At 36.3% G+C, this 18,390-nt stretch overlaps 3 protein-coding genes across 6 annotated transcripts; 2 read left to right on the forward strand and 1 right to left on the reverse strand.

The window, feature by feature from the left end:
• Nucleotides 1–308: 308 nt before the first annotated feature.
• Nucleotides 309–2,043, forward strand: LOC113775582 (pathogenesis-related protein PR-1-like). Its single transcript, XM_027320526.1, has one exon. It carries the CDS (start codon nt 324–326, stop codon nt 1,020–1,022), a length of 699 nt encoding a protein of 232 aa, XP_027176327.1. The 5' UTR covers nt 309–323; the 3' UTR covers nt 1,023–2,043.
• A 395-nt stretch (nt 2,044–2,438) lies between these two features.
• On the forward strand, nt 2,439–11,071 carry LOC113775581. 2 transcript variants are annotated; one of them, XR_003468900.1, is made up of 11 exons: nt 2,439–3,052; nt 5,018–5,085; nt 5,741–5,811; nt 5,950–6,225; nt 6,616–6,779; nt 6,882–6,937; nt 7,052–7,104; nt 7,187–7,307; nt 9,230–9,327; nt 9,939–10,012; nt 10,124–11,071. XR_003468900.1 is itself a non-coding variant. In XM_027320525.1 (10 exons), exons 1-10 carry the CDS (start codon nt 2,694–2,696, stop codon nt 10,193–10,195), a joined length of 1,338 nt encoding a protein of 445 aa, XP_027176326.1. In that variant the 5' UTR covers nt 2,439–2,693; the 3' UTR covers nt 10,196–11,071. The 2 variants fall into 2 exon arrangements, 1 of the variants encoding a protein (XP_027176326.1); XM_027320525.1 differs by lacking the exon at nt 9,939–10,012.
• A 922-nt stretch (nt 11,072–11,993) lies between these two features.
• On the reverse strand, nt 11,994–15,052 carry LOC113773030 (CBL-interacting serine/threonine-protein kinase 21). 3 transcript variants are annotated; one of them, XM_027317548.1, is made up of 14 exons: nt 14,698–15,052; nt 14,526–14,588; nt 14,379–14,450; nt 14,173–14,280; nt 14,009–14,080; nt 13,857–13,913; nt 13,535–13,660; nt 13,362–13,451; nt 13,159–13,242; nt 12,973–13,080; nt 12,764–12,883; nt 12,628–12,690; nt 12,475–12,552; nt 11,994–12,377 (listed from the first exon to the last, which is right to left on the reverse strand). In XM_027317548.1, exons 1-14 carry the CDS (start codon nt 14,857–14,859, stop codon nt 12,213–12,215), a joined length of 1,368 nt encoding a protein of 455 aa, XP_027173349.1. In that variant the 5' UTR covers nt 14,860–15,052; the 3' UTR covers nt 11,994–12,212. The 3 variants fall into 3 exon arrangements, with proteins under 3 accessions (XP_027173349.1, XP_027173346.1, XP_027173348.1); XM_027317545.1 differs by having other exon boundaries at nt 13,159–13,284; nt 14,698–15,050; XM_027317547.1 differs by having other exon boundaries at nt 12,478–12,552; nt 13,159–13,284; nt 14,698–15,048.
• Between the last annotated feature and the right edge of the window lie 3,338 nt (nt 15,053–18,390).

Consider the following 18,390-nt stretch of genomic DNA (forward strand, 5'->3'; position numbering starts at 1 on the left):
TTCTCACGAGTGACGAAACCTTCGAATTATTGGCTTATGCTGGGACAAAAAGCCATCCCTATATTCTATGATCGTAATTCTCTAACGCCTTCCAATTCACACACTCATTGGCTCCAACGCCCCACATAACATGCAGTTTGTTTTTGCAGGCCTATCCTTAATTTGCTCGTGTCATGTGTCCTACAAATTTCAAGAAATTGTTCAATCAATTTGTGGTGTGTGGTCTACATTTTCTTTTTTCAATTCAAGATTTGTCTCTTTGCTCCACTCGTACTGTTAATTAGTCTCTTCACATGTCAAAAACTCTTGCCAAACGCTTATAAATGAGTGCTGCAGTCTCAAGTCATCTAAGGTCCTCTATGCACTTTCCTGAGTCCTGCTCTAATTATTCTGTGCTCAAGCCTCAAGTTCCATTCCATACTGACGAAATGAATCCAAAATTTCATCCTCTATTGTTCATTCTTCTCACAACTCTGCTTTGCAACGTCCTCTCAGCATCCTCAGAAGCCTCCCTCCCACCTCAAGCAACCAGGGAAAGGCCAGCGGACAACGAAACAATCTACAAAATCTCCAAGAAACTGTGCTGGAACTGCCTAGCAGAATCCATAGAGTTCCTGTTTTCTCACAACTTAGTCAGAGCTGCAAAGTGGGAGCTGCCTCTCATATGGGATTCTCAGCTACAACAATATGCAAATTCGTGGGCGGGACAAAGGCAAGCGGATTGTGCGCTAAAGCATTCATTCCCAGAAGGCGATTTCAAGTTAGGAGAGAATATATTCTGGGGAAGCGGCTCAACATGGACTCCAACTGATGCAGTCAAAGCTTGGGCTGATGAAGAGCAGTATTACAATTACCAGGCTAATTCTTGTGCCGACGGACAGATGTGTGGGCATTATACTCAGATTGTGTGGAAAAACACAAGGAGAATTGGATGTGCTCGAGCTATTTGTGAAAGTGGGGATGTGTTTATGACTTGCAACTATTATCCACCTGGGAATTATATTGGTGAGCGGCCATATTAAGTGACATTTCTTTGAATGTTGCTCGGTCTAAACTAAGCAATTAAGAGCTGAATTAGTTCATCTCGAAAAATTTACCATCCCGAATTCTGATACACCAACAAGCCCGCCTTTCTTTTTCAAAAGCAAATTAGGAAAACTGGGAGTTGTGCTTAAATACTCATTATCGTTGATTAGGCACCCTGTATAACAGGATCCACAAATATTTATGTATGTTTACTATATCTTTTAAAGACAAATTATAAATGCAACATAGAAAAACTGAACCTTTGCTCAGATAGTTCGTCAAGAAAAAAAAAGAAAAAATAATTAAGTGTGGCTGGTAAGGATTTATCTTAAAAGAATTAACAAAATAGTTAATTAAGATTTTGTTGAGGCAGGAAGGATGCTAGCAATTTCTCTGGAAGTTAGAGCAGCCTATCGTCCATTATTCAGGTCAATATTGTCAAGTGCTGATGCACCTGTCTTCAGCTGGTGTATCATAAATGTGGTGAGTTAGTTGGGAATAGTTGTATGTAATACCCGCAGTCAAGATCAGATAGTGTCTGGCAACTAAGATCAGATAGTTGTATGTCTGGCAAGTGGCAACTAAGATCAGAAAAAATTTTCCTACAATTGGATCACAAAGATTTATTTCCAAAAATTTATCTTTTTTTTTCAACCAATTGATTGTAATTTGTTGGAATTCCGAGTATGTCTTTTAGATTGCAACAAAATCTTGAGGGGTTTATCCCTGTGAGCATGACAGAAAGTTTCTGAGAATGAATCTTGGAGGACAACATTCTTGCCTTGGAACAACTGAAAGGGGAAAAGTTTCTCTAGTCTCGGACACGCATGCTCTCTCTCCATTTCTTGAAATGCAACTTCCGATTGACTTTGAATATTTGATCTAAAATTTGGAAGTCTGTACATGCCACCATTTCAGTCAGCTAACAAGTGAAACTGATGCTTGGAACTTGTTGGATTCTGACTCCTACGTGTTCTTCTGGTAAAAAATTCATTGGAAGCCTATCCTTGTTCCTCATCTCTCTGTCTTCTTTTAACTATGCTCGAAAATTTCTGGAAATATGGCAATTAATCGGTCGTAAAAGATGTTTTTCCACTGTTTCCAACCGCCCCAAAATATAAGATCCATGAATGGCAAAAGCATCAAGTTCCCAAGTCAAATACTACTATATGAAAAAAAATAAAAAAAACTACTCCTCAGTCACTATCAAATAAACTACTTTACAAGTCTAGTAATTAATTTTCAAGATCAATCAGAATATTTCAAATAAGATTGTAGAGTCCGTCTATTGTACATCAAATACAACTTAAATAATATCATGCATTTCTTTTATTTATCCAAAAAAAGTTAACTACCGGCCAAGGAATTGTTTCGGACAATGATAAAATCTTTTCCTCATGACACTGCTAATACTACTACTATCTCTTGCTTTCCTCTGCTTATGCAACCGTAACTCCCGCGCCTCCTCAGTTCTTTGGGACCTTTCCAGACAGAGCTGCCAATTTTACTGCAATTTCTTAAACCCCTTTTGCTCTCTGCTAGTTAAATTTAACTACGCCATATCGCGATTCTTTTTGCTTTACTATTTCCTCCTAGTCCCAACTCGCAAGCCTCTACCCCTCATTTGTCTATAGTCTAATGATTCTCACTTTCCCAACCATTCACGCATGATCACCGTAGCAAAACTACCCCTTCACCCCCCAAGCCAAATCTCAAGAACCCTTTGCACCCCAAGATTTTCTGCCAAAGCTGTGCTGAGTTTCAACTTGGGAATTAGATCAACAAAACCCAGAAAAAAAGGAGGCTTCCTTAGGCTGATTTGGGCAGATTATGAGAGTGGTACTTCGGGTGGGATGGAACTCTTGAGGAAATTAACAAGAGGTTGCTTTCCTGATAGTCCAAAGAAGGGACAGAAGGTGGAAGTTGAATCAGATAATGGTGGCGAGGATTTTTTTGATGCTGCAACTGCTGAATCCAAGGTGCGGCCTCAACACCTTGTCATAATGGTCAATGGCCTTGCTGGAAGGTAAAATAGCTTAATTGTGTATTTGTGTGTTTATCTCTGCATTTTTATGCGATTTTGTTATTGTGGTAATCTTCTAGAAAAAATGGGGTTTTTTTGTTTGTTTATATCAAAGTTAAAAGATAGAAATTTTGGGTGGTTATGTACGGAAAGGTGAGATGAGGGAGTATTAGTTGCTAATTGCGTGCAGTAGCCGTAATAGGTAAAAGGTTACGGTTTTGAGCTCATTTTTGGAATTGGTTAAGATAAATGTGGTAGATCAGATAATAGTTCCTCAGTGAATAATTGTTGTTGGAGGAAAATTTAGTTAAGCAATGTAGCGGATTCTCCTTGATGTAATAATCATATAGCTATTTTCATGACGTGAAAGCGGTAAAAGTACAGCTGAGTGAAAGATAATTAGTTGCAAAAGTTCTCCGATGGATGACCAAACTGTGCTAGTTTAGCTTTTGGAACTCTGTGCTTATTAGTTGTGTATCGTTCGTGTTATAGACTAGTGTTGAACTTAGTTTTGCAATAATAAGGATGACTAGAACCGCCAAGTATTCCTGATATCAGATAATTGTCCAAAAACCTCAATTTGATCCACTGGAAATATTCTCAATGCACGTGCTAAAGACTTCACAAGGTACAATCCAGAAAATTGGAGTTAGTAACATGGTATTGCATGGGAAAGGAGTCTAATCTAATAGATGAGGGGTTGGAGTTCTTTGCCAAATGGCATATCCAAATGACTGCTTTGTAAGTTGCAAATATGTAGAACAAGAATATGCACCTTGCTTAGCTATGTGACAAGTCATGTTTACTCAATTTCTATAAATCCACTCAAATCTGCCCATGTCACATTTTACTTCTTTCCCCAACTGAATTAGAACCATTCTTTGCACAATACACCCACCCAAGAACCACTTTATTTCCTATATGTTACCTCTCTCTCTCTATTAAATGTTGGACATTTGCTAGATGCTTCTAGTTTAGTACCTGAAGGGTGTAAGTGGTACAAAGTGCTTGTGATAATATCTTGTACAAGGGCCTTGGTCTTTTTCACCTCAAGTGTAGAAGTGCTTGTTACCAGATTTAATTTTCTTGTGCATAGCGTTCCTGTGCTCATCTCAAATTGTGATCTTTGTGTAAGTTTAGTAATGGGAAAAGGTTACCTTATTTTGATTTCAGACCTCTAAGAAGCTGTGAGATGATCGTCTTAGTGTTTTCAATTTTTTATACTGAGATTATGTGACAGATGTTACAGACTTAAGATAGTGGTTTTGGCAAGAGTAGAATGAGGAAAATTTTATATTAAAGTGCAAGGTTAGGAGTTTTTTGAGTTGTTTACAAGAAAAATAGTACCATGTAACAACAAATGCCATCTTCCATTTAGAGTGTATAGTTTTTTTTTATTTCTCAGTCTATTTTTGGCAAATGGTGTATTACTCGAAGATAGTACTGCAGATCTACAGAGGGCTTGGCAAACATCTAATATGTACCTTTATCGCATTATCTATAGTTGTCTCTTTTCTGCTAGTTAATACTATTTGTACCTTTATAGAAAAAAATTGTAGTTCCTATGTAAATCCTGGAAACTACTTCCGATTGCTATAGGCATTGGTTTAAAACCTATATTCCTCTGCATTTTAGATACAAAGTCTGCAAACTTTTTATTGGTTTTGAAAAATATTTGCTAGTTAAATGAACTATTATACATCTGAGATCTTCAATGTTACAATGAAAATATGTCAATTTAGTATTACTACCCAATGACATATGCCACTATGAGCTTTTTGGACGTGTACCAAGCTTGCTTCTTCTTCTTGATATTCATGAACAAATATTTCTCTACACTGGTCTCTCTCTGCCATTATCCTGTAGACACTTTATTTCCATAAACACTCATGTATAGGCATGGTACTTCTACGTCAATTTGTAACTCTTGCACCAACTCTTTCACAAGTACTCCTGCTCTGTTCTCAGTGCTGCAGATTGGAGATATGCTGCTGAACAGTTTGTGAAAAGAGTTCCTGACAAAATTATTGTTCATCGTAAGTTAAGCTTTTTCAAAAATGAAAAAGGTTTATTTTTTTCTATTTTTGAATAAATTCTTCATGTTATAATATCCTTGCTTAAACAGGTTTCAGAAGATTTTGCACTTTGTTTGATGTTGCAATAGGTTTTGAAATGCTTAAAGTTGTTTCTGAACTTGGTTGATTGGTTATTCCCCCCCCCCCTTCCTTTGGTGATAATAATAGTTGATATGTTATTTTTTACTTGAGACGCAGAGATTGGAGTTTTGGGGTTTACATAATATACAGATTGTGTTTCTATTTGCTTTAGCCAATATCGTGTTTAGTAGTTATCTAGTTCTCTTGTTGGTTTTGCTGATAACAGATGCTTTTCTTCTGTTCTTTGCCCTTAGCTTTCCTATCTAAGGTCTTAAAATTTTGTTTGACACTCAATTTTCTTTAGGAAAAGTTTTGTTGTTCTCTTTCTTTTTCATTCTGAGAATTATTGGAATGTGTAGTGATGTTTTTTCCGTTAGCTTTCCGTTTCAAGTTATACTGAACTTTCTTTAGGAAAAGGTTAATTATTCTTTTTCTTTTGCAGTTTTTTCTGTAATGTGCATTGATTTTTCTATCTTCATGGAAGATGATTAAATTATAGAGAAATGTGATTATATTGTAGCTTGATGTATACCAGGTAGTGAATGCAATACTTCAAAGCTGACTTTTGATGGTGTTGATTTGATGGGGGAGAGATTAGCTGAAGAGGTATTTTGCTAATTAGCATTTATCATGCTTCCATTTTTGTTGTATTTCTGGTTACTGGAACTTAGTTTAGTAGAAAAAAGCTATACTTTGACACCATAATATCTAGAGACTGATACACTTCTGTCCTTTATAGTGCAGGTGGTCAATGTTGTAAAAAATTGGCCTGGCTTACACAAGATCTCTTTTGTTGCCCACTCATTGGGTGGCCTTATTGCTAGATATGCCATTGGAAGATTATTTGAACTTTCTGCTAGGATTGGAAATGCTGACCAAAATGAGCCCTCTTCAGTATTGGAAGCAAATAATTCTGCAAAACTCCATGAACTATGTTATGAAGCAAGGATTGCTGGACTGGAGCCTGTAAATTTTATAACATTTGCAACTCCGCATTTGGGTTCCAGAGGACATAAGCAGGTTTCTTCTGTTTTGATATTGTTTCCTGTTGCAAGTAAATTAACTTCCTTTTGTAGTATGTTATTGTGTATAGCTGCTTTTCTTCTGTGGTTTTGTATCAATATTCACCAATTAGAATTGATGAGAATGAATATGGCTCTTGGTCTCCTGATATGATAAAATCGCAAACAGGTTTGAGATTTTATGCGTGTCAAATCAAATTGTGGATCTTAAAATGAGGGTTCAATTTACATCCTGGTGGTATCTGCAAAATTTGCACGCTAGCACTCCCTCAAAGACTTTATCATTCAGACTGACTCAGAGTCCATATATGTGCCTTAAAAACAAATCTAATGTGTTGCACTGTTGAAGCCTTTTCTTTGATATTTTTTTGTCTCTCTGCTTCATCAGCTCCCACTACTTTGCGGTCTTCCTTTCTTAGAGAGAAGTGCATCTCAAACTGCACACTGGATTGCAGGGAGATCTGGTAAGCATTTGTTCCTAACTGATAACGACAATGGAAAGCCTCCTCTCCTCCTTCGGATGGTTGAAGACTCGGATGACCTCAAATTCATGTTTGTACTAAACTTCCATCACCTGATTCTTGATAAGCAATAGTGAAGGAAAAAAGAAGATTATCATCATGATTTGAATAACATCATTTATGACTTATACAGGTCAGCTTTGCAAGCTTTCAAGCGTCGTGTGGCATACGCAAATGCAAACTATGATCGTATCCTTTGTTGGATTAATCCACACTTTGCAAGTCAGATTTTTCCTTTTTATACACAGAAGTTCCTTTTTATACACACTTTGCGTCTTGTGGTCTACCTTTACTGATCTTAAGATATTGTTGGCTGGAGAACATCATCAATCAGACGCCAGGATGAACTTCCAAAGGTGCTTCGCTGTCTCTTAAATTGATTTATGTCTGTCGTACATTTCAACTTCCATCAACTGACTGAACTCTCTTTCTATCTAGGCTAAACTTCTTCTGAAAAATGAGAAGTACCCTCACATTGTTCACGTTGATCAAGGAAGCATGGAAGCCAATAATAGCAGATCATTGTCCATGGTTGGAACAGAAGTAATTGATTTGGAAGGTGCTTTGGCTTTCCTGTGACTGTACATTGTTTTGCCATTTTTACTCATCCTTGATGTCCACTTGTGCCAATATTCAAGTTCTCTTATGTCACAGTTATGAAGAAAGACAAAGTTTCCCATGTTTTTGCTTTTAAGTGTATAGGCTCGAGGATAGTTGCACAAGAAGATCTGTAATATTGAAATTTCAACTTTCTTCAAGCCTAAAATGCATTGCTGATTCAACTACGGGATAGGTGGGAATGATCAATAAATTTGTTTCTCTTAGGATACGCTGGACAATGTTTCTCTTACTGGATTAATAAACTTGTTCATGTGCATGTAGTTAAAGATTCCAAATATGTTCCTTGGGTTCTTATGATAGAGGAGAGGAAAAGAGGGAGGAGCAATGGGGTGGGAGCAAGAGTCCTACCATCCTTGTTTGTTCAAAGAGGTGGAGAAGCATGAAAAGTCTCAGATTCTTATGATAGAGAACAACGGAAAAGAGGGAGGAGAGATTGGATAGGAACAAGGTAATTTTAGATGGGGAAGTGTGGAAAAGAGGGCGGTCAGATTGATATGGTGATGGTTTTTTTTCCCATCCATTGTTTTCATTTTCCTTCCATTTTTTCCCTTTTTTTTTTCATTTTTTCTTGGTTCTTCAAAGAGCTAAGAGCTACAGGTGTTTGGTGTCACTTGGCTTCTTGAAAATAAGCATCCTTGTTTTGTGAAAGTTTTTATTAATGAGTATAAACATTGTTTGAATACTAAATAATTAATGGGAGAGGATCACTTTGGTTGTAAGATCAATCTTCTATCTTATTATCTTGGTCCTTTGATGTCACCAGAAATTAGAACACAATTACAATAATTTAGGTTGGTATGATCAAATAGAATATCTCATTTAAGAGCAATGAGTTATAAAATATTTCCCATCTTCTCGTAGAAGAATTTGGTCATATTCCTTCTGTCTGCATTAATGGTGATATCATAAATACTTACTGAAGAAATCCATATTCTGGAAACTTTCATGTGCACCATTCTTGTAGAAGGTAGAGTTCTGACATTCTGTCTCTCACAGAAGCATAGAACGATGGCATGAATTTTTTGGTTTCGTCGATTGTCGGGCGTAGACAGTGTTCTTTTCTAAATATGGCTATGTTTTCTGTCACTTGCTGAGATTTATAATGTATCTTTAGGCTTAAAAAGTAAATTTGAATTACTGAACCATCTCTGTGGCCCCTTCTTTGTGATGCTCTTGCAGCACTATAAGTAGCAGTTTCTTAAAAATATAAAAGCAGATATACATGTTACTTTTAATGCTGTTCTCTAATGATGATGTTGCAGGAATAGTCACACAAGTTCAAATCAATACTATCTGCAAACGGACTTTTGCTTCCCCTCCCCCTTTTGTCTGTATATAATGGGTCAGTCCATTGTGATAAATGTTGTAAAGTAAATAGTAGATCATATTGCTAAGATGATGTTGAAGAAAATAAAACATAATCATCCAAATACATGCTTGGTTTAGTTTTTTTCCCCACAACAAATGACAGATTGCTAACATACTTTAGATTGAACTATATTTAGTGTCTTTTTTGAGGTTGTGAAGAAAGATTCTTGCTTGTGGATTAAATGTATATAATAATTAGTCATAGTAGTGAGAATGTTATGCATTAGATGCTACTTAGCTTTTGGACAAGAAGTTTCTTTTTTATTGTCGGTCCACCTTTAGTCTGACTAGCAGTTAAAGCTAAAGGATTGGCAATAAAGATTGTCACCCTTTGTGTATATGTATGCATAATAGTATGTACATTGTACATATATATATGTTTTTAACAAGGCACACACGTGCTTCCTTGTCTGCTCGTTATCTGTTTCATATATTTTAAGACAAAAAATTTCAATTCTGGATCTGATGCAAGCCTGCATTTTGTGCACGCAGAGGAGATGATTAGAGGCCTCACTCAAGTACCTTGGGAACGTATTGATGTTAGCTTTCAGAAAAGCACACAGCGATATGTTGCACACAATACCATTCAGGCAAGCTTTTAAACTTGATTGTTATGGTAGTGGTAGTTATGATTGCCTTTTGTCATAAGCTAGGAACATTTGATGTGGATAAAGCACTATAGCTTTTAAAAATCAGAGGCTTGTAGAAGTAAATATGCAATTATCGCACTCAGAGTTTTACTAAATCATCATCATGTTATCCTGTTCTTGGAGTTGTACTTACAGAAATATTCCAATAATTGATATCAACCTAACTTGGACATGGAAGTGTTGTATACTGTCAACAAGAATCACTTGAATAATTTAGGAATGACAAAGCATAAAAAAACACGTTGCTGTCTATCAATGACAAGGTGAAACAGTCTGTTGCCATAGGACTCTGATATAGTATGACTGTTTTCCATATCATTTGGGGATTAGCATGCCCGATAACTTTTTAGAGTAAAAGCATGAGAATGCGTCTACAGGCCTATGGCATAGGCTGTTTGTCAAGATCACTTAGTTGTTTCTTCTGGCTAATGACTTGAGCTGGATTTGGCTCAGTAGTTTCTTGCGCTTATATCTTGGAATGGTTCAAATTTGGGTCACTCGAATATGTAGTTCGTTTTAAGCCCAATGCATTTCTTGCTTCTTTCTTCCAGCTATTGAGTAAAAACTTCTAAAAGGATGAAAGCTGTAAGTCAGAGGCAAAAGTTAGATTTGGTTTGTTATATAGGTAAGGTTTGTATTATTTCCAGGAGGTGTTGGCTGACAATTGATGCTGGCATGTGTTTTTTTTTCTCTTTCTTGGCTTTGATCAAATGACATTTTTACCACTCTAATGCAGGTCAACCGGTATTGGTTGAACTCGGATGGGGCTGATGTGGTTCAGCATATGATAGATAACTTCATTGTCTAAACAATTGACTCCTGGATACTTCTTTTCCGTGTACATTGAAGCCTTGCAAGTGTTTATTCAAGTGATGGGTTAGGTTGCTTATCTCTGTTCGATCGGCCGCATTTTTACATGCCCTCAGTCTGTTTTGTACATATTGTCTTGGACTGTGAAATGTGGTTAATTAGCATCTCGGTCGTACATTCGATGCTCAGTCCTGGCTGCTGTTCGTGAACAATTTTGCATCTTCTCATTACGGCCTAAGTTGCAGCTGAAATAGAAGATCTTCGCCTGGAGCCTTAAGGTTCTAGACAGAAGGGTAGAGAGTGGAGAGTTACTTTTCACTAGATATACATGTGGTTAGCAGGCTGGGAAGCATACAACTAGTCCCTTGTCCAGCTAGATAGAAGAGAAGGGAGAAAAAATGCATGACGCCACAAGAAAATTTTAATTACAGAACTATTGAATTAGCGGCTGAGCATCTTTGGATGGTCATTTTCGCTGCTAAAAGGATGTGTGGACAATTATTTCCTCCATCCGCCACAAGAACTATTGCAATTAGCAGCCGAGCATCTTCGGATGATCATTTTCGCTGCTAAAAAGGATGTGTGGAAAATTATTATCTCATTACTTGTGGTATTGCATGAGCGTCCCTGTATTTATATAACCTAAATATTGACCTAGTACGGAAGAGCTTCGTTTTTTACTGCTCTTTGTTTACAGATGTCTCTTGTTTTCATCCACTTGGTGGTTGTAGAGCTGCTAATTGGCGTACTAGGCCACCGGTAAGATTTGTAAAAGGACTTTGGAAAACCCTTTTCTTTTTTTCTTCTGTAACTAGGAGTTCTGCATATTTCTATGAGCTGCAAACAGAAAGCTCTGCTGGGGCCTTCCATCGTTTCCTGATTTGAAGTTGCTAGTCCTACATCAGTGCTAAGTTTTACAAGAAGTACTATTTATTTTCTCTGCATCCAAATAAAGGGATTTCATTCTGTGTTTAAGCCGTGCGCTTCCATGGTAACAAGGAAAATGGAAAATCAGTTGATTCTGTGTTTGAACATCCATTATTACAAGTCAAGGTATTGAACCATCAAAACTTTTTGAAGTTTATCATTACGATATTTGCCCCCAACATGCTGTTCTACCAGTTTTTGTCTTTCTGAAAGAAGTTTGTTCTCTTTCCGCCGATATTAATAGATACCTAGAGGGATTGGCAAATGATATTAGCACTTAAAAAAAAAAAAAAAAAAAATCCTCTTGCACTCCATTCCTTTTTTATGCGCCTAAAGGGAGAGGGATGGAGTGCAATAAATTTTTCTAAAAGCGTCAATAAACATATAAAGTTCGACAGTTCTCACACTTGTGCTTGCTACGTTCACTTACCAAATATTTTTTTCTTTTAAATAGGAATTGAATTTCACGCTACTTGATAAAAAAAAAAAAAATTATATGTAGTTTACCTAACAAATTTTATTGATATTTGTCGAACGATGAATCAGGGCTGGCAATAGCCCTTAAGATAGCCAAAGCTGCGTGGTTACACCGTCTGCATCAGTTGATGGTGCAACGTATTTCTGATTGGAGAGGAGAAAATGGTTTCCGGTTGAGCCCAGCCTGTGGTGTAAGAGGTGTAGGTAATGATGCGTCATTAACAAATCCAATTTCGACTAAGATGCATTTTATCGGCTTAAACTATACCTACGTATCGTTTTGTACCTCAGATGTAACTGTATAAAAATTGCTCCCTCATCAAATAACTCTTAAATGGTTTGGTTGCAAGTAATTATTATTTTGACCGAATTCACAAATGCCGGGCACAATATTAATTGACTAATGCTGATTTCTTGAACCAAATATAGAAGCATGGGGAAAAATAATTTATTCTTTCTCCATTGGCTTCGATACATTAGCAACGTCAGAATCTATCTGTATAGAGTTCAGAGTTGAAGGAAGAAGATGAAATTGCTTTCTGCATAAAATGTCATGGTAGCCACTTAGGCCTCTCCTTGTTGTTTAGGGATTTCCTCAACTTCAAACATTTTCAACCATGCTGGTGATTGAAGTTCTGTTTACCATTTGAATTAGTTGTGGATACAGGATCTTCAGTAATTGTGTTAAGAGGATCTTGAGCAGGCACTTGATACTGAGTCACTTCAGATGGCATGTCTAGCTCTTCTGCCAGCAGACTTGATAAACTTTTGCAGAACTGGTAAAGCATGATTAGATTACTAGAATAAGTAATCTATCTGGTTATCAAATGGTTTTAAGTTTAGGTCTCAACATACACAGGAGCGTAATACTACTACCTCTTTGTACAATCCCAGCTCCCCTGTTGATTTTGATACTTGTACAACACAATGTTGAGGGGCCACCTCGATAACCTAACATTTGAAATAACACAATTTATGAAATCCTTAACATGATCCCTGTACACGAAGCATAGCATGAGAATTTACCTGGGCTGATAGGTCAAGACAGGATCTTGAACATCTAGTCATCTTCCGCGGGTGCATTTTCATCTGAAATTATTTATAAAGGACTTATTTTCACTTGAAATGCATGAAACATTCTCTTGAAAGGTCTAGATTTTACCTTTGAGTGGTTCATCATTTCAACTGCCAGATGCACATCCTTTGCAGCAGCCTCAATTTTCTCTATGGTTTCATTGACTGTGTGTCTAGATCCTATTGTTTTTTTCTCCTTTTCATTTCCCTATTATGCAACAGAAACGTCTGTGACTTTTTCAATGGAGGGGGAAGCATTCATAGGATGAGCCAGCTTGAGTTTTGACGTGTACTTGCCTTTTCTTCGAAGAGTCTTGACAAATCTAGGTCATTTGACATTGCTATAAGCTGGAAAGCATTTATGAAACTCGAGGCACGGGGGACACTCACTTCTGTCTCAGTTTCCTATACCAAAATCAATTGATTTAGCAATGGCTTATCACTTTCTTGTTCTCAGTGTTGCTATATTTGTTTAGCCATTACCTTGAGTGAAGTGAATGCTTCATGAACATCATCCACATTGATATCCTCTTCCTGCCCTATTTCCTCAGCTGGCTCATAGTCCATCTGAAACCAGTGATGGTCAACGATTTCTGCTATAGTTATTCGCTGCAAATCAAGAAAAGAATTACCTTTGTTCCTCATATTCTTGGCCTAAATTTTTATCCTGCTATTTTGAAACTTACAGTTTTTGAGTTTGGATCGAGCAATCTAGAAATGAGCTGTTTTTCACCTTCTGTGAACCGCTCTGGAAATGCAAATTCTGCTTTATATATCTGCACTGCCAGCCAAAGGTAGTTACTCTGTGAAGTTCTACTTGGCCTGTGGTTTCTGTTGCAAAATTTGGAAGTCATCATACCTTTCTGTACAAGTTTGTCAGGTTAGAGTCGTCAAAGGGTAAATATCCAGCCCGCAGTTCAAAAAGTATTACTCCACAGGACCAAACGTCTGCAGCTGCTCCATCATAGCCGTTATCAGTTAAAAGCTGTTCATCAAAGACAAAGTGTTTGTCACAGTTGAAGGGAACTTTACCTCCACCCCATCAGGAAATTATTCCCGGCTTTTTCACACAAATTTTTGACATCCGTTTTAGGTACACCTTTTAGTTTCAGATTTTCACCCGAAAGAACAGAAAATGTCATAGCAAATTCTTCAACCGGAAAGAAAAAAGTAACACTTGCCTCTGGTGCTACATAGCTTGGAGATCCGCATGCAGTAGAGAGTAGGCTTCCTGGTTTCTGAAGTAGAGGATCAGCTAACCGTCAGTTAAATCTTAAAAAGAGCTGGGGCAAAGGATAATATGGAGAGGTCACTTTAGACAAAAGTATCCTACCTGTTTTAGTGCACTAAGGCCAAAATCTGACACTTTCACATTTCCTTTGTTGTCCAGAAGCAAGTTTTCTGGCTGCAAGTAAAGAATATGCAAGATTACATATATCTGCATTTAGTATCTTGACTAGAAATCAGAAAAGGATGTGAGAAGTAATCCATGCTAACCTTTAGATCTCTGTGATACACCCCTCTACAGTGGCAATGATCTACAGCATCAATTAGCTGCTGGAAGTATTTTCTTGCTTCTCTTTCGCTTAACTTCTTCAAATAAGACTGAGATAAGAAATGGCATGGACTTTAGTCTTGAATGACTCGTTTCCATGGATAGTAATTACTGCCACTAGTTAAAATGTGGTCTTTTTGAAGCTTACCAGCTTATCAGAAAGCTGTCCCCCTGACACATACTCCATAACAATGTAAATTTTGGTTTTTGTGCCTAGTACCTGAAATTAGAGATCAACTACTGGTAATGAATGGATAATTGATTAGCATCCCATGATTGATTCAAAAGAACAAACCTCGTAAATTCTAACTATATTGGGGTGATGTAGAAGTTTCATCGTCCTGATTTCTCTTGACACCTAGATGAAAATTTTAGACTTAGAGATAAAACAAAAATGCAAAATAGAGAAAGCTCAAAAACTGTAAACTAAAGATAGACAAATGTAGTTGATGTGCTGGTAAAATTACCTGTTGCATCAAGTTATTTTTCAAGACCATTTGCTTGTCAATGATTTTGATTGCTACATATTGTCCATTGGTTGTGTTTATGGCCAATTTCACCTTGGCAAAGGAGCCTTCTCCAATTGTTCTGCTAAGCTGATACTTGCCAATCTTGTCGGAGAATCCCATTCTTCGTGAGGAGAAAAACCAATGCCTATCCCTCAAGATATTTATTTCCAACAAAGGCTGCAGCTTCTTTTCCCTGAACTCCCTGGAAATGTTTGATCGTCCCCGTGTGAAGCACCTGCACTTCTAGTCTTTCGATGTATTCTGAGAATGATTGATTAAAACCCCGTTCTTGTGGCTCTGGCAGTTTTAAAGAAGAGGGCCACAATTTTTTATGTTGAATATTTGTTCTTACAAAAATTTAATCAAATTTGAACTCTGTCTCCTTAGTGCATGACGCAAAGAAGGGAGGATTGACCTGCATGCTGGCTGCCTGGTTGGTGAATGAGAGAGATGGGAGTTTGAATGGAAGGTGAAATGAGTTTGTGATTCCAAATTTATCCTTTTCCATCAAACTAACCCTCTGGTTGCCGGTGGGAGTAACTTTGTGGGAAACAAGCCTGGTAAACCAATAAACCAGAAGCAACATCTGACAAACTTCCAAGCCTAATGGATTAGAGACCACATGCACCATGTCAACGCATGATTGGTTTCTCGTCTGTTATTTTTTTTCTTTTAAACTTTCAACAGTCAAATTGAAAGCCCAGAAATTTCAACCTAATACTGTATACTTGTTTTAATTCTGCCAGTCCTTCAGAGATTAGAGAAGGTTAGGTGAAAGTACTAATTTCCTCCGACTCCAATAACGTTATTGGCACCGACAGTGCTTTGGGCTGGTGATCAACATCAAGAACTTAAGTTTTAGTGGAGTGAAAGGTCAATAGTTTAACTCTTGCCTCCCATCAATTTGCTACTATATATTCTATATATAACTGTCACGTTTAATGACTTTTTCCGATGATGATTTAACTCGCACTAGTATAGATTAGATTATAGATAACGTTATTGGCAGATAATTTGTGAAGATAACGAGTCTTAGCGAAATCCGAAGCGGGGGTCCTTGCTGAGTTGAGCATCTCTCTGGGGCTAGGCCTCTCTACTTCGTTTTCCACATTATCCTGTTTTTCGGCTGGGGCAACATTGAAAAACGTTGCACTTAAAATCATCTAGTCATTCTTGAAATCCAAGAGCCCAGGACAAAGTTTCTCTGGATTTGAGGCTTTTACAATTGTCGTCCCAGTTATCTGAAACAATATGTAAACACTACTATGGCAAATATAATAATATGAAAAACTCGACAAGTTTTGACATCCCTTGAAATGTGTATCACAAATTCACAATCTATCTTATCTCTACTCAATTAAAATCAGTCACTGCTATTTATTAGCTGTAGGCTCCAATAAAAAAAATGTGATTGCAGAAAATCCACATCCATTTCCTTTCTGATGTTGCCATCCTCTCGAGTCTCGAGTCCCCATACAGCAAACAAGCTGCTGCGTTTGAAATTTTTTTTTTCCCCTTCTTCTTTTGGGGTGGTGGTAGATTGATGCTGGACGCAGACTCTGCGAATTAGTATGCCATAAATCCAACTTGTCTTTGCTTCTAGGGACCCCCAAAAAATAAGAAAAAAAAAAAAGATTGTATGGATGCTCATGATCAGCAAAATTGGAAATAGCAACTATTCAACAACAACAACAACAATATATACAATAGCCATCAATTATTTGCTTCCAGTCCTAGTCTTGAATGTTTGTTGAGTGTCAAGTTCTTACATCGCAGGATAAACATGTAATATTAGTAAATCTATCAGTGTAACAGTTAATTCTCTTTTTTACACTAAGTTAACTCAAAATTAAGAAGAGATAATGAACAATTTGAATACTAATCAATGATATGGTGGTGAAAGGAAGTAAGTCATAGGATATGTAAGATTTCAATAATTGTGATTTAAAAAGGTTTTACTATACTTTTATGTAATAATTTGATAGAAAGCAGATATCATTAAGACAAGATTAGTTATTTTTTAAAGTTATTTTAAAATTAAAAATAATTTTTAAACATATAATATAATCATTGTAATAATTTGATAGAAACCAGATATCGTTAAGATAAGATTAGTTATTTTTTAAGATTATTTTAAAATTAAAGATAATTTTTAAACACATAATATAATTCAAATAATACTTAATATAGGTAAACTTTTAATGATCTATAACTCATTAATTCTCTGAATTAGACATTCCTAGGCCTAGGAGTGAGAAACTACAGATTCCATCTGAACTTCCAAAGACTTGCATAAAACTCAGAGATGGGCTTCTTCCAAATTGACCAGAAGCAGCCATCATCACAACGTGGGGCTTGATAGGTCCACATCTTGGGCTTCTCAAAGTGGAAACAGACTTTCACACACAGTTTTTGTAGGGTGTACAATTAATGCACAGACGTCATATTGAACACGATCGAAAAATTAAATGGGTCAACTTTTTTTTACCCAAACACGATTTGCTAATTTCGGAAATTATCTGAATACGATTTGAATAATTTGTTTGCTTAATTTTCTTTTTTTTTCCTTCTCACATTGGTAGTATGATGGATTTTTCTATAATGGAGTTTCCATAAGAATATAGAAAGTTGCAGTCCAATCCTACATCTCGTGTATGGTGCTGGTAATAATTTTTTGGTTTTCCTTTTTATACAAAAAAGGTTATGAACAAAAACAAAACTATGACACTTCATAAATAAAATATCTTATTTTTGCATAATATTCGTGATTCCATTTTCATAATATTAATTTATAAGCTTGGTTAGTTTTCTTTTTTATTTACTTTATACCTCCAAATTTTATTTATTAAATTATAAACTTACACATTAAATGGGTTAGATGAGTCAAAAGGTCAACCCCTATTTGATCTGATTTGGACCTATTTGCTTGGCAGGTTATTGAGGTCTGACATGATTTTGACTCGAAATCTTGAAGAGTAAATCTAAACTCTCTAATTTCATATTAGATTTGAATCGTATTTTTTTGGGTCGTGTTAAGAATTGTCATCCTTACTCTCATGAAAACTGATTGTTTTCTTTTCCAAATAAATATGAATTAGGACTTGACAAATATGCTACTATCAATTTTTTCTTTTTATCTATTTTGGAGGAAAAAGAAGGCTCACTATGGATTAATACCTTAGGCTTTGGTAACATTCCCAATTTTCTGAAAATTTTTTTCCGGTTATCCTCTTTTTTTGGCCGATGAAAATTTTTATGAATTGGAATTATGTCGTACTTAAAAAAGTTGGCTAGAAATAATGCACTGTTATTGGGTGTGTATGAATTGGCATTATTTATAAGTCAGTATTTACCTGCATTTTAAAATATATTTATTAATTAATTTTTTTATTTTACATGCATGAGATCATAAAAATGCTCAATAGTAATTATTCTAAAAATATTTCAAATAATTTCCTATCCAAACATTTCTTTCATCACGTCAAGAAATATTTTCTCTTCCTTTCATACTTGACGTTTGACCGATCACCGTCACTGCATTTCTGGTTAAGATTGCCACGTCATTCTTAACTCGTTAATGATTATTTTTTCCAAAAACCTCGGACTAGATAAAGGAATCATTATCAAATTTGAATGGAAACTTTTTAACTA

This window comes from Coffea eugenioides, chromosome 6, assembly GCF_003713205.1.
Source record: "Coffea eugenioides isolate CCC68of chromosome 6, Ceug_1.0, whole genome shotgun sequence".
Lineage (NCBI taxonomy): Eukaryota > Viridiplantae > Streptophyta > Magnoliopsida > Gentianales > Rubiaceae > Coffea > Coffea eugenioides.

Bases quoted from the DNA above. Each gene is read 5' to 3' on its own strand.
- LOC113773030 (XM_027317545.1), bottom strand. From the start codon at position 14,859: ATGGGATTCTCCGACAAGATTGGCAAGTATCAGCTTAGCAGAACAATT. The intron at 14,589-14,697 runs GTAATTTTACCA...ATTTTCATCTAG, and splicing joins AAAATAACTTGATGCAACAG to GTGTCAAGAGAAATCAGGAC. The intron at 13,914-14,008 runs GTAGGATACTTT...CCTCTACTTCAG, and splicing joins GCCTTAGTGCACTAAAACAG to AAACCAGGAAGCCTACTCTC.
- LOC113775582 (XM_027320526.1), top strand. From the start codon at position 324: ATGAGTGCTGCAGTCTCAAGTCATCTAAGGTCCTCTATGCACTTTCCT.
- LOC113775581 (XM_027320525.1), top strand. From the start codon at position 2,694: ATGATCACCGTAGCAAAACTACCCCTTCACCCCCCAAGCCAAATCTCA. The intron at 6,780-6,881 runs GTTTGTACTAAA...TGACTTATACAG, and splicing joins TCGGATGACCTCAAATTCAT to GTCAGCTTTGCAAGCTTTCA. The intron at 6,938-7,051 runs GTATCCTTTGTT...ACTGATCTTAAG, and splicing joins CGCAAATGCAAACTATGATC to ATATTGTTGGCTGGAGAACA.